The following is a 13614-nucleotide window of genomic DNA, read 5'->3' on the forward strand; positions in this document are numbered from 1 at the left end:
AAGTAGCTATTAGGTAATTAAGTGATACTTCTGTACTATTGCTGTTTATTCTATGCCGGGTATTTTTGTCGGACGATTTGTCACTGACGAAACGTAACATCCAACAACCGGTATGACGTAGTGTGGAGCCAGCCATTACTTAGATTATTATTAAAAAATAAAATATAAACTTTATTTAACACTTTAATCTCTTTTCGGCTTACATATTGTTATTCAGATATCTTATCAGCACGGTACCATGTGATAAAGACACCATGGTCAAAGGCCATGCTGTTACTCTATTTTATTAACGAGCGACCGCCTGTTACTTTTCCCACGATTATAAAGTTTTACATTTTATTTACTGTATTTACGTCACGGAAAAAAAGAGTAATAGTTATAGAAATTTCACTTGAGTACAAATTTCATCAACCGCCAGCTCTTGGGATACCTAGAGGAGCACCAGCTGATCAGCGAATGCCAGTAGGGTTTCGGTCAGGGTCTCTCAGCTCTTCTTGCAAAGGCGCAAGCGGTTGAGTCGAAGGGAGAGGCGTTGGCGGTGAGTTTGGACATAGCGAAGGCCTTCGGATTTGGCATAAAGCGCTTTTATCGAAACTGCCATCCTATCGGCTTCTCGAGAGATTGTGTTTTTTGGCCAATCGGACCATCAAGGTTGTTAGCAATGCGGTGCATGTTCCGAGTTAAAACCCATAAATACTGGTGTCCCGCAAGGCTATCCCCTACACAGTTTGTTCAGCATATCAATGATATGCTCTAAATTAGCAGTATTCATTGCTATGCAGACGACACCACAGGGCATGCTCCCCTCACCGGCCGTCCTGGGATAGCTTCGACGAGAACCGGAACAAAATTGTGACTGAAATTGAGACTGCTTTGCAAAGTCTCGGACTGGGACCGACAAAATTTAGTCCAATTCAACCCCAAGAAGACACAAGTTTGTGCGTTCACCGCTAAATAATCGTCATTTGTCGTATCCCCTCGATTCGAGATCACTCCTATAACTGCCACAGCCTGTTTCGGCATACTAGGCTTCGATATATCGAGCGACGTTCAGCTTGGTGTACTCAGTAAGGCGAGACAGTGCTTCACTATAAGCCACCACTCGTAGCTATATAAGGCGCAAATTCGATCTCACATGGAGTACTGTTTTCTAATCCGGGCGGGTGCTCCCCAGTACCAGCTTCTTCCTTTTAACCGCATACAACGAAGAGTGGCTCGAATCATTTTTATGTCTCTTCATTCAAAGAAGCAAAGAAAGGAAAATATATACCTATGACAAAAAAAGCGGCATGCGCGTCTCCGTGAGCGTTTAACTACTGAGTACAATGGTCAATCAATTGAAATTTGAATATCTACCGTGAGGGGATCCCGCACTCCTTAAATATGTTTTAGTAACGTTTCGTAACGAGTGACGAACGCCTATCAAATATAAATTATTCATTTAGCTCAAAAAATTGTACTTATGAATGTCGACGTTCAATTTATCAACAATAAGCAAGAAATAAACTCATAGCAATTTACAAAATATTTAAACAATCTCTGTAAGATATTGCTCCAACAATACTCGAACGTTTGCACATAATTAAGCAAGTGAAAAATGCCTGAGTGTAATTTTTACGCGCTGTTGAAGTAAAACTTAAAATGATAATTAACTTTAGAAATAATTAACAGATACATAAATATATTACATTATAGTATATACATTAATAAAAGCCGTGTTACCAACTAAGCTATCACGTATTGGGTATTGCTGAAGATCTAGGAGCATTGTTGCTATCTTTTTCCTCGGAAACGCTGACGTTGCATAAGTCATATATTGAGAAAAGTTGGCATTTTCTCTACCTAGAATAAAAACAATAATATAATTAATTATAAAGGATAATATTGAATAATATGCTTGCTACGGAAACTCTACCAATTAATAAAAAAAATTATGTGCATGTGTAATCTTTACGCGCAATTAAAGGAAAACTTTTACGTTAACGGTTACATCATAATTATGTAAATATACGAGTATGTTTGAATTAATAATAATGAATAATCTGTTATTAATTTAATTGGTGCAAACCGTTTTAATTATAGTAAAATTAATGAGACAAAAATAATACAATATAACTCACTGCTTTCAGATTCAGTAGATTATTAATGAGAATGCAATGAATTCATTTCTGCAAAATTTCTCTCATATAACATCTGAGAGCTCTTTGACATGTGAATAAAAAAAATAAGTTGAAAGTTAATAAATCTGCTGTAAGGCCCGTGCACACTAACTTAATAAGTTATAATGTCTTTTAATAATATTTTACAAACAGACAGATCTATATTATCTATATGTAATGATAAAGCTATTGTTGATATTACAGCAACATAATATAAACAATTAAAGAAGTATGGATCGTTATTATAATATTATATTTGTTTGGCTATAGTTAAATTGTTCTAGAAGGAACGCGAAATCACATGTGGCACTGGCGTGAACATTTTTTCATAAAATATTTAAAAAGGTGCAATAGCTAGTACTGTTTATTTAAATAGATCCATGATGCTTGGCAGAAGCTATGCCTCTTGATCGTATTGAAGTTGACCAACCACTTGTTCAAAAAAACGAAACTACTGTAGAAAATTTATTGAATTAGACACTATTTTGCGGAAATCCATAATTATCATAAATGTTCCAAAATCTGTCCACGCTGATCCCCAACCGGGTTAATAGGCTACTCTACTTTTTGCAATTTGACACATGTTTCGATTCTTCACAAGGTATCCTCAGGATATATTACGTCACCAAACTCTGGAACGAGAGATGCATGTAGACTAACAAATCTTAGCGATTAGCTGTTATGTAATTTAAGGGTTGTAAAACGTTAGCCAAGTAAATGTCTGTTGAACTATTTGGACTGCTATTCACGGGGCGTCTAAATATAGAATCTACCGTGATGGCTCTGATGATGATTTTCAAAGGATAAATTTCCGGATATACATGCCCTTAGACAATTTATGCATCTAGATAGAGCCTCTTGTTTGGCAACGCATTTCAACAGGTCAGGTTTATTCTGGTCTAGGTCAGGTGATTACACTACGTGTTACACTCGCGATACTACAGTCACTTTGTTTTGGTGTGCGTTGCTGAATATAGAAGCTAATTACCTACAGTTCGCCATCTTTTTTAGACATGTTCACATTTGTTACTTTTGTAGACCTAATAACTTCTTGAAGATAAATATATTGATGCTAAAACAATATTGTAACAATAACACTAGGATACAAATGGAGGAGGGATGAGAGGACATATTATATTGCTTGTAATATGCTGCCTGAAAACAATAGAAAATCTCTTAACAAGTTCAAAGCCTTTATTGAACAAGAACTTATAGTAAAATCTTATTACAATTTAAAGGATTACTTAAATGATAAGAAAGCCTGGATATTATTATGATCTAAAGGGTTTGTGCTTTAAATAATTACTCTTAATAAAATGTTATATATTAAATAATTATGAATTATAATATGCAAATTTAAAGAAAATGGAATTATGGTCGAGGGAGGCTGGTCTAGGCGTCATGCTCATGAACATAATTGTGGTGGCTGGATGATCCTGTCACTAGAAACGATGCTTGATGTTTTAAAAATTAAAGTGATAATATATTTTTATAATCGTTAATAAAATCATGTTCACTCAGAGGGCAATGGAGAGAGTTACGCTCGGAGTTTCCCTGCGAGATCGAATCAGAAATGTCCAAAGTTACATAGCCCAAAGTATTGCGAAATAGAAGTGGCAGAGGGTAGGGCACATAGTTCGACGGTCAGATTGCTGTAAAATCCTCGAATGGCGACCACGTACAAGAAGATACAGTGTTGGTAGACCCCCCACAAGATGGACCGACGATCTGGTCAAGATCGCCGGAATACGTTGGATGAGGGCAGCACAGGACCGATCGTCGTGGAAATCTTTGGGGGAGGCCTTTGTTCAGCAGTGGACGTCTTCCGGCTGATGATGGTGATGATGAATAAAATGCTCGCATAATATCTTTATTTATTTATGGTGTGTGTGGATTGATGCATCACTGTACTCAATAACTCTTTTTTTGTACTTAATAATTTAAGTAGATACAGTTACCTTTTTTTGGCTTACTCGTGTAAGGCATTGATCAGTATTTGACGTTTGAGTAATTTTGTTGCATCACTTTACATATTACATTCTAATTGAAATGATTTGTAAAACGAAGAACTTGTAAATGTTGATCTAAAAGAGTTGCAATGAGTTTCTTGCCACTCCTTCTTATTCGGATTTTCGGAGGATCAGAGATTCGGAAAACGTTGAGCACCTTATCCGAAGAGGTGGTAAATGTTAAAAAAAACTCTGGATTTTCATTAGAGTCATTTCCTTGACCTACTTAAATAAATTGATTTTGATTTGATTTGATTTGTTGGGTGAAAGTTCTACGACACAAACTTCTCGCTAGTTTTCCGTGTGAGTGCGGAACTAATTTGGTTAAGTTTGCCCACTCTAAGCACAGGAATTAAAAGCCGGTGCAACGCTCCTGTGATTCCTCTGGTGTTGCAAGAGAATAAGGGCTACGGTGATCACTTAACGCCAGGAGGACGGCCCTCTTCTTCCATAAAAAAAGCGACTTAGCTGATTTCTAAGCAGGCGAAGCCTCAGTCTTATAGATAACATTAAAAAATGTTTTGTTAATGCTTTTAGAGATCAGAGATAACGTCAAATAACAGTTATATCGATGTTATATGCGTGATCATGATACCATTATCATAATTAGTTACTTCCTTCGTCACTATTTAATTACTATTATTTGTCAACACGAAAATAGTACATACTAGATGACAATTAATTATAGTTTGTTTCTCGTCAAATCCCTTCCCGCATTGTTTTGATAAATAACATTATCCAATGATAATTATTATTTTATCAAATTTCAGATAGGTTTTAGCGTCTGGATAATTATTTACTGCCATATTGAATTACTAACCTGAAGAATGCTCAAGTTGGCCTTCATTTAAGTTGAATATTTTTTTTTTATTCGTTTACTTCTTAGATTGAGGTTGGTCTCTGCCGCGCTACAACTAGATACCGCACTAGCTAACAACACTTTTTTATTACGGCAACTATTAGATTATTGTGTTCGTGGCATCTTGAAACTCAATGGCATTTTTCAAATTTTGTAACATACGCTTCGTGTTGTTTTACATTAATAAAATTACTGATAAAAGGCATAATAGGCATTTATTTTCTCAAAATTGATCCATTTAGAACTCTTTTTGATGTCATTTCTAATATACTAGATACTACTACCGCTTCGGCAACAAATGACGCTCTAAGAGAGAAGAAGCAGCGCAAGATTTTTTTACATAGACTACCAGTTCTGCGCCATAAAGTTTATTTGCATAAGTCATTCTAATCAGGAATCTCTTCTTACGATTTACAATGTTTGCCTGGCAAGGGGTTGGAACTATCAAAAGTGTCTGGCTAATGAGGAAACATCTTCTACTTATTACCCAAGTACTATGAATAAAAATTAGTTTTTATACTATGACGTAAGTAAAATTATAATTTCATGAACATTAATGGTGTTTGGCAAGGGGTTGCCACGATGTTAAGTGTCTGGCAATGAATACGTGATTTTTAATAATATTCTGAAAGTAATACCGAAAAATCGCACTTTATTATTTGATGTATTTAGATCGGTATTTTACACACCTTGAGTACCGTTTACCTGTCAAAGCCACCTCTGGCAAGGGGTTGGAACTATCAAAAGTGTCTGGCTAGTGAGGAAACATCATCTACTTATCACCCAAGTATTATATATAAAAATAGGCTTTTATACTATGACGTAAGTAAAATTCAATTTTCATGAACATTAAGGGTGTGTGGCAAGTTAAGTGTCTGGCAATGAAAATGGTGATTTTTAATAATATTCTGAAGGTAATACTGAAAATCGCACTTTATTATTTGATGTATTTAGATCAGTATTTTACACATCTGTAGTACCGTTTACCTGCCAAAGCCACTGCAACCCAAACTGCATAATGGTCCATCGTTCTTACCTGTGTTGGGAGCATGCGCTGATAAACTTTCAGCTTTTATAAAATAACGTAGGTCTGAGCTCCACGGGCTCTTAGACCATTATGAATTTTGAATTATAATTTATCTTTCAATAGACGCGGGCGACGGGCGCTCCCCTCGCGCAGTGCGGGGTCACCGTTAGAATTATTTTTGGGAGCCTATTATTAAAGTGTTCAGTCAAGAGATGGATTTGCATATTATTTAATATCATTTAGCGATATCTTTTAGGTTTTGGCTTAAAATATCCTTTTATTACAAGCACAGATCTCACGGTATCATCACATCCAGTTTACAGGAGCGATTTCAATGCCAATCGAGTCTGTTCCACCAATACTCGGCAGATTAACGAAACAAACGAGGTTATTCACGCTCTTCACCTTTATGAATGATGGTTTGTTTTTGTTAATCTGTTTCGATGCTAGGTAGTAGTAGATTTTTGAATTCATATCTATTATTGCTATCATCTCTCGTCTGGCGCACCCAAGTATCAGCTCGAACCATTTGACCGCGTGTAACACAGAGTTTCTCGAATTGTCGGATAGCCAGTGCTCTGTGAACGGCTGGATCATTTGGCGTTGCGTAGAGACGTCGCTATTTATCACGGGGAGTGTTCCGAAGAGCTGTTTCACCTGATTCCTGTCGCAGAATTCCACCTTACCACGACACGCCACAAATTAGGATATCATCCTCACCATCTGGACGTGTGGCGGTCTTCCACAGTGCGGTTCAAGGTACTTTCTTCCACGTACTACAAAGCTGTGGAATGAGCTTCCTTGTGCGGTGTTTCCCGGGCGATACGACATGGGTACCTTAAAGAAAAGCGCGTACATCGTACTTATAGGCCGGCAACACTCCTGTGATTCCTCTAGTGTTGCAAGAGAATGTGGGCGGCGGTGATCACCTAACATCAGATACGCTCGTTGGTCTACCTCTTCCATAAAAAAAGAATTCACACACATTTTTATGCAAGCAGTTAAAATACTTTTTTGGCTTGATCAATTGTTTTTCACGAGGGGACAGAAAAACCAAAATAACGAGGAATACACAAAAGTGACTGATGAATTTTCGCTAATTTTATAAGAGGTAAGGATTTTAATACAAAATAGAAATCGAGACAGTATTGTGAATTAAATAAGAATTAAATTAACGCATGTTATAACTGTTATACGATTAAAAATTTAATTATTCCAACACGAGTAGCTACTAACCACCGCATTGTTATTATGGCTATTATTGATATCGCTAATCTATCGCTAACTGACTTATTTATTACGTAAAACCCATAATGACCCCCTTTGCGATTATTTTGATATTGAATTCTTAGCTCTATATGAATAAATAGGCAGGTTATCTTTGTTTTAAAGCCCCGAGTAGATATAAAGCCGATCGTATGCGTTGGGATTTATTCAGTTGGGGCATATACTGTCCTGTGGTCGTTACATTAACGCAGGTAAGTTGTATTTACTTACAATATGGATTATTTATTATCTTTTGTTACATAATATAGTAAAAAATATGTAAGTTTACTGTTAGATGAAATATTTTACTTCTATAAATAATACGATTAACGATACAGCGGCAACTGCATCTGTTTGTCTTATTTTGTCTTTTTTAACTTCTTCCTTTCGGCACTTTCACTGGTGGTCAAGCACATGTATTAACAGTTTCTTTTTTATCTAAATTCAAAATTCAAATTCAAAAACACTTTATTCATGTAGGTCACGGAAATGACACTTATGAATGTCAAAAAAAAAATTGATCCTTATTGAATTTACCGCTACTTCGTAAAGGGTTGATCTAATCAGAAGAAGTAGCAAGAAACTCATTGCCACTCTTTTAAGCCAAGATTTACATTTTAATTGTATTACAAATCATTTCAATTAAAAAATATGCAAAGTAACGCAACAAAAATCCTCAAATGTCAAAAACTAAAAGGCTTACACGTGTAAGTCAAAAAATAGAAAAAAAAAGTAAATTAATACTTATAAACACAAGAGTTATTTAGTATAGTTGATGCATCAATCCACACATACCGTAAATAAATATAGGCATTATGTGAGCATTTCATAAAATAAAATATATAATAACTTTAACTTAAAGGAAATAATAATAATAAAAAACATATCAAGCAGACCTCCCGGTAACGAGATCATCCATCCAGCATCTAGCTTCTGTATGTCAAGTTTTCTTATCTACGGGTTCAAAACATGATTGTTGAACTCCATTTTCTTCCCTCGAAGAGTATGTATCGTAAGTATATATACATATCGTATTGCATTAAATACAATTTGTTTCTAGATATAATCAATAGTCAAGATGGCCACAAAAAAGTTTGCCGGTCCTTCAGCGTATAAGCTCCAACAGCCTGGACCACCTGAAGTTGATTTTCTTTTCACTGAGTAAGTTTAAAAAGTTATAGATTAAGCCGTTATTTTAATGATATGAATTAAATTAGTTTATAAAAGGATTTAAAGATTAGACCAGATTTAACAGTTTAACATGAAAATTTATTGAATTTCTACACCCAGTTATTCATTTACTTGTATTTTAAGGTGAACGCTACAATGTAATAAAACTATTAATGTAACATTTAAATTTAAATATATTTTTTATATTTAAGTTAATGAGGAAGTCAGTGATATTTTTCATTATTCTTTACGTAATTTCTCATTGATCAATGCGCTTTGATTGAAATATTTTTTTATGACAATAAGGGACGAAGCGAGCAGGACGTTCAGCTGCTGGAATTTAATACGCCCTATCCATTACAATGGAGTGCCGCTCAGAATTCTTGAAAAACCTAAAAATACAGAGCGGCACGACAACTGCGCTCGTCACCATGAGACATTAGATGTTAAGTCTCATTTGCCCAGTAATTTCACTACCTACGGCGCCCTTCCGACCGAAACACTTACACATTACTGCTTCACGGCAGAAATAGGCGCTGTTGTGGTACCCATAATCTAGCCGGCATCCAGTGCAAAGGTGCCTCCCACTTCCATTCTTGAACTTTCCAAAATTCTGAGGGGCATCGCAATTGCCCTCGTAACTTTGAGATATCAAAAAGTATAAAAGCATTTATTTTCTCAAAATTGATTGCTTTACAATTATTTTTGATGTCACTTTTAAACAAATGACGCTCTGAAAGGAAGCATGCGGTCCAAGAAAGTCTTCTAGCATTTTTGCACTTCAATATACAATATTGTACTATCATTGTTGTTGCTATAATAAAATTAAAATCTAGTCCCACGCTGTTTGATCACTTAGATATTCAGCTGTGGAGTACTAGGATTTACAACGGAGACATTTTTTGAAAAAAAAAAACATTTATATTAATTATTTATAAATAATGCCTGAACAGTGGCTGGAACTTTATTTTAAAAGTGAACAAATTGACCGTTCATGCTATTATGTATCTTATCAAGCCTACTAGAATTAGTTACAAGCAATCCCTTATTTCTAGTGTTATAATAAAGAAAATCACAATTGAGAGCGAAAAGGACGATATAAGATCTAAAGTCTCTTTAGCCCATTAATTTCACTAACTACGGAACCCTTCAGACCGAAACACAATAATGCTTTATTACACAATTATGCATTACTGCTTCACGGCAGAAAATGTAGCATACAGTCAAAAATATGTAAGAAGACAATAATTTTCAACACTTAAAATCAATGAAATGATAACGTTAACTACATTAATTTTGTTAATATAAAAATATTATTATATTAAAAAAATTAAATGGATTTTATGAATTTGCCAATAGCAAAAATTCAATTTAAATTTTGGATTTTTGTGTATACGTACCATTAATCTGTCCATTGGTGTAAGAATGAGTCTATAAGAAAATCAGTTCGATTATTTGTAAAATCAATCAGATACACAGACACCCGAGAAACAATTTTATAAAATACTTTCTAGGCATAATGTACACAATACAATAATCTGTACTACTACTTGACCAGGGACGTGCATTGGTTTTCTAGCAAGATAGGTACTGTAGATATAACTAGTCGTAGTTGCGTTTTAGTCCGACCGATTTATTTAGGTTCATAACGACGTAGGCACTGCCTAATTGCCTTGCCTTGCTTAATGATATGCACGCCCCTGCTGTTGACTGTATATTTTTTTTGTACAATTAACGATATGCTTGTTACCTCCTAGATTTTTGAACAATGTAGCCGCCGATGTAAGCACCAAGGAGACGAGGGAACCTGTTGTCGCTGCTGTCTTCGGTCTCGGGCGAGCTGGTGCCATCCACATGGCAACTATCAACCGCAACTCTCGTATCAAAGTCAAATATATTGTTGACGACCGCAAAGATAAATTTGACGAGTTCAAAAAGTTCTGGGCTTTCAGTGACGACATTACTTTCCTCACTCCAAAAGAAAGCGAAAAAGTATACAATGATAAGTCGTGAGTATTCTGTTGTTGTACTGAGGTAATGCTTAAAATTAGACTAAAGATTTTTTTAATATTTATTTTGTTTTCAGAGTAAATACTGTCTTCGTTTTCACGCCAACGACAACGCATCACCAAATCGTTGTCAACTCCCTCTCCAATGGAAAAGATGTTTTCTGTGAAAAACCTATCGCAGAAACGGCCGAAGAAACCAAAAAGTGTTATGAACTTGCAAAACAAAAGGGCCGTACATTGTTTGCAGCGTTTATGCGTCGTTTTGACCCGGCCTATAGGGACCTAAAGAACAGAATTCGTAGAGGCGATCTTGGACACGTCCAAATTGTCAAAGGCACAACAAGGGACTCACCTCTCCCACCCATCGAATACCTCAAGACCTCAGGTAAGAGAGAATGAGTACATTATCTTATTCAAATATTTTTGTAGCAAATTGTACAATATTCATTTATTTTTGTTTTCACAGGTGGTGTATTTTTCGACTGCTTGGTGCACGACTTCGACATGTTCCTCTGGTTGCTGGGAGAAGTACCCACCCGTGTACAAGTATCTGCATCTGCTCTTATGGAAGAAATCAAGGCTATAAATGACTTTGACACAATTGCAACTATCCTCACTTTCCCATCTGGAGCAGTCGCTATTCTGGACAATAGCCGATACAGCTCTTATGGTATCGATCAGCGTTTAGAGGTGTTTGGAAACAAAGGTAAGCAATAAATACATTCATATTACAATTTTAATAACAAATCTATAGTAAATGATAGTTTGGTTACGTAGATAAGTTGCATGAAAGAGGATTGACCGCTCAAATTTATGAAACAAATGTGAATGGGAGACCTAGGCATACAAATTGCAACCCACGATTAGATTGAGCATATCCTGAAAATGGAATAGGTCCGATGTGCTAAGAAAAAAAGTTTACATTAAAATGATATAAGTGGAAAAAGTTAGGAATGGGTGTAGACCATGGTAAAGGAGGTCTGTAAGCTTTACTTAACCCTCTAAGAGATGGGTATGATAGGGTTGATAAATAAAATTTGATTTGAACTTTAAGAATATTACTATGCTTCCTTATTTTCCTTTTCAGGAATGATCAAGGTTGATAACCAGAGACCATCACATTCGACGGAATATTTAATTGGACAAGAAGGTGTTAAGTTCAACCCAATCTACTACTCCTTCCCGTCTCGGTATAAGTTGGCCTACCAACGCGAATTGGAACATTTCTTGGACGTCATTCAATGTAAGTTTTATTTCCGAATTTTTTAACGCGTTGATCTATTTTTGTAGTTTTTTCAATGTTTACATATTTTTTTTTAGATGGGGCACCTATTGATGTGAACAGCTGGCAAATATTAGCCGTGAGCAAGGTTGTCGCCGCCGCTGAAAAGAGTGCTAGAACTGGAGAAACCGTATACATTGATTGGAGCAAAGATGACATCCCAGCTGAATATTCGTAACTTTCTTTAACTGACCATAGACTTCTCTCGTATATGTAATATAAATTTAAACTGAATTACACTTTTTCATTTAAACGAATCCTCTTTTAATTATAAAACTTATCTTTATCATTGTAGTAATTAAATAGAATTAAATATTAAATTTTCTTAACACCGATTAAGTTCGATTCGTTTTTTGTACAACTTATACTCTTAATATAAATATATTAAAGGGAGATCAATGAGAATAGGAGTTGTTCCAGATGGAAGTTGGAATAGATTAAGTTACCTGAGAGAGACTATGCGTACCTTAGTGAGATCACAGGTATATTTTTATACCTAATACCTGAGAGTACTTAAAATTCTATTCAATTACATCTAGTTCCTAGTGTAATTCACTAAAATATATAAATTATTCGTAGATTAATAAACGGTGTTGGAAATATTTAGGTATCAAAAAATTAAGAAGCCCGCTGAGTTTGTTGCACCCATTCTTCTCAGGCCTGGGGCATTCATTTTGGAATGAGTGGCAATTTTTTTTGACTTTGTCACATCCTATTTTGAATAAAAATATTTGAATTTGAATTAAAAATGTACACGGGTTAAACAAACATTGATAGATTATATCACTGATATTACTTAATGATTTCTTTTACAATCAGTTTCCTGTTTCAATTATCATAATCTTTATCATATCTATCTAGATTACTTCTACTGTCAGTAATTAGCTATCTATCACCTGAAGCTGCCCCAATATACCCGATAAGTGATTCTTATCGCCAGTTCACTGTAGATAAGCTGTATATCTGAGCCCTTCCTACGTTCGAGCTAACGCAAAATAACGGAAGGAATTTAGAGAGAAATTCGTCATCTCGATATTTCTCTCTTTTCTATTTCAAGGAGTTTTGTATGTTTAAATATAAAAAATATACAGATTTGATGACAACGGAACGTCTTTCTAATGCCTATAGTTCTTGAAATTTGACATGACGTTTCACGTTAAATTGTCGGCTATTTTTTGCATCATTGATGATAATTTTTGGAGTACCTATGTGAATTAAACAGCAAGATTACATTGCCATAAATACCAACTTCACATTGGGCTTAAAATAATTGTTATTGAGAACTTTAATAAAACACATCATGCGGACACCCTGGTCATCTAGCCACAAGATTAATAAAAAATAAATTGGCATCACAGACACAGTTGGTTGTTGACAGCTACAGATACGGATAATAGTGGGATGCGTGAATTGCAACTTCCATACAAACTTCTATTCTTGGTAAGCTATCCGACCTTCCATTGATAGACACCGTGTACGGATAAGATGAGTTACTGTCGATGAGTTTAGTGGAACAGAAATGTCAACATAATAGATAGGATTTTTTATCTCAAGGCCACAACCGGAGATAGATTGAATATTGGGAGCGGCCGTAGGCGTGTAGCTGACTTTTTTGTGTTAAAATTTTTGACTTTTTGCCATTAATTAGATCTTACTTAGATCATTTATGCGTCTAGATAGATTATGACAGCTATGAAAACGTTGAAAAAAATTGAGTTTAGAACTAACTTCTATTTTGAGCAACGCACGCACACTAACACAAAGTGTCATACAAATCGCGAGTTTAACCCCTCGTTTACACCAAGAAACAATTCAAATACTTGTTTTATATAA

At 35.3% G+C, this 13614-nt stretch overlaps 1 protein-coding gene across 1 annotated transcript; it reads left to right on the forward strand.

The window, feature by feature from the left end:
- The first annotated feature begins 7396 nt into the window (after positions 1 to 7396).
- LOC126973703 (uncharacterized oxidoreductase YrbE-like) lies at positions 7397 to 12015 on the forward strand. Its single transcript, XM_050821032.1, has 7 exons — positions 7397 to 7532; positions 8381 to 8481; positions 10248 to 10499; positions 10577 to 10884; positions 10966 to 11205; positions 11587 to 11742; positions 11820 to 12015. The coding sequence occupies exons 2-7, from the start codon at positions 8399 to 8401 to the stop codon at positions 11957 to 11959; spliced, it is 1179 nt and encodes a 392-aa protein (XP_050676989.1). The 5' UTR covers positions 7397 to 7532; positions 8381 to 8398; the 3' UTR covers positions 11960 to 12015.
- The last annotated feature ends 1599 nt before the right edge of the window (positions 12016 to 13614 follow it).

Source organism: Leptidea sinapis, chromosome 30 (genome assembly GCF_905404315.1).
Source record: "Leptidea sinapis chromosome 30, ilLepSina1.1, whole genome shotgun sequence".
Classification (NCBI taxonomy): Eukaryota; Metazoa; Arthropoda; class Insecta; order Lepidoptera; family Pieridae; genus Leptidea; species Leptidea sinapis.

Excerpts from the sequence above, each read along its gene's own strand:
- LOC126973703 (XM_050821032.1), top strand. The coding sequence starts at position 8,399 with ATGGCCACAAAAAAGTTTGCCGGTCCTTCAGCGTATAAGCTCCAACAG. Across the intron at positions 8,482-10,247 it reads GTTGATTTTCTTTTCACTGA|ATTTTTGAACAATGTAGCCG; the intron begins GTAAGTTTAAAA and ends GTTACCTCCTAG. Across the intron at positions 11,743-11,819 it reads TTTCTTGGACGTCATTCAAT|ATGGGGCACCTATTGATGTG; the intron begins GTAAGTTTTATT and ends ATTTTTTTTTAG.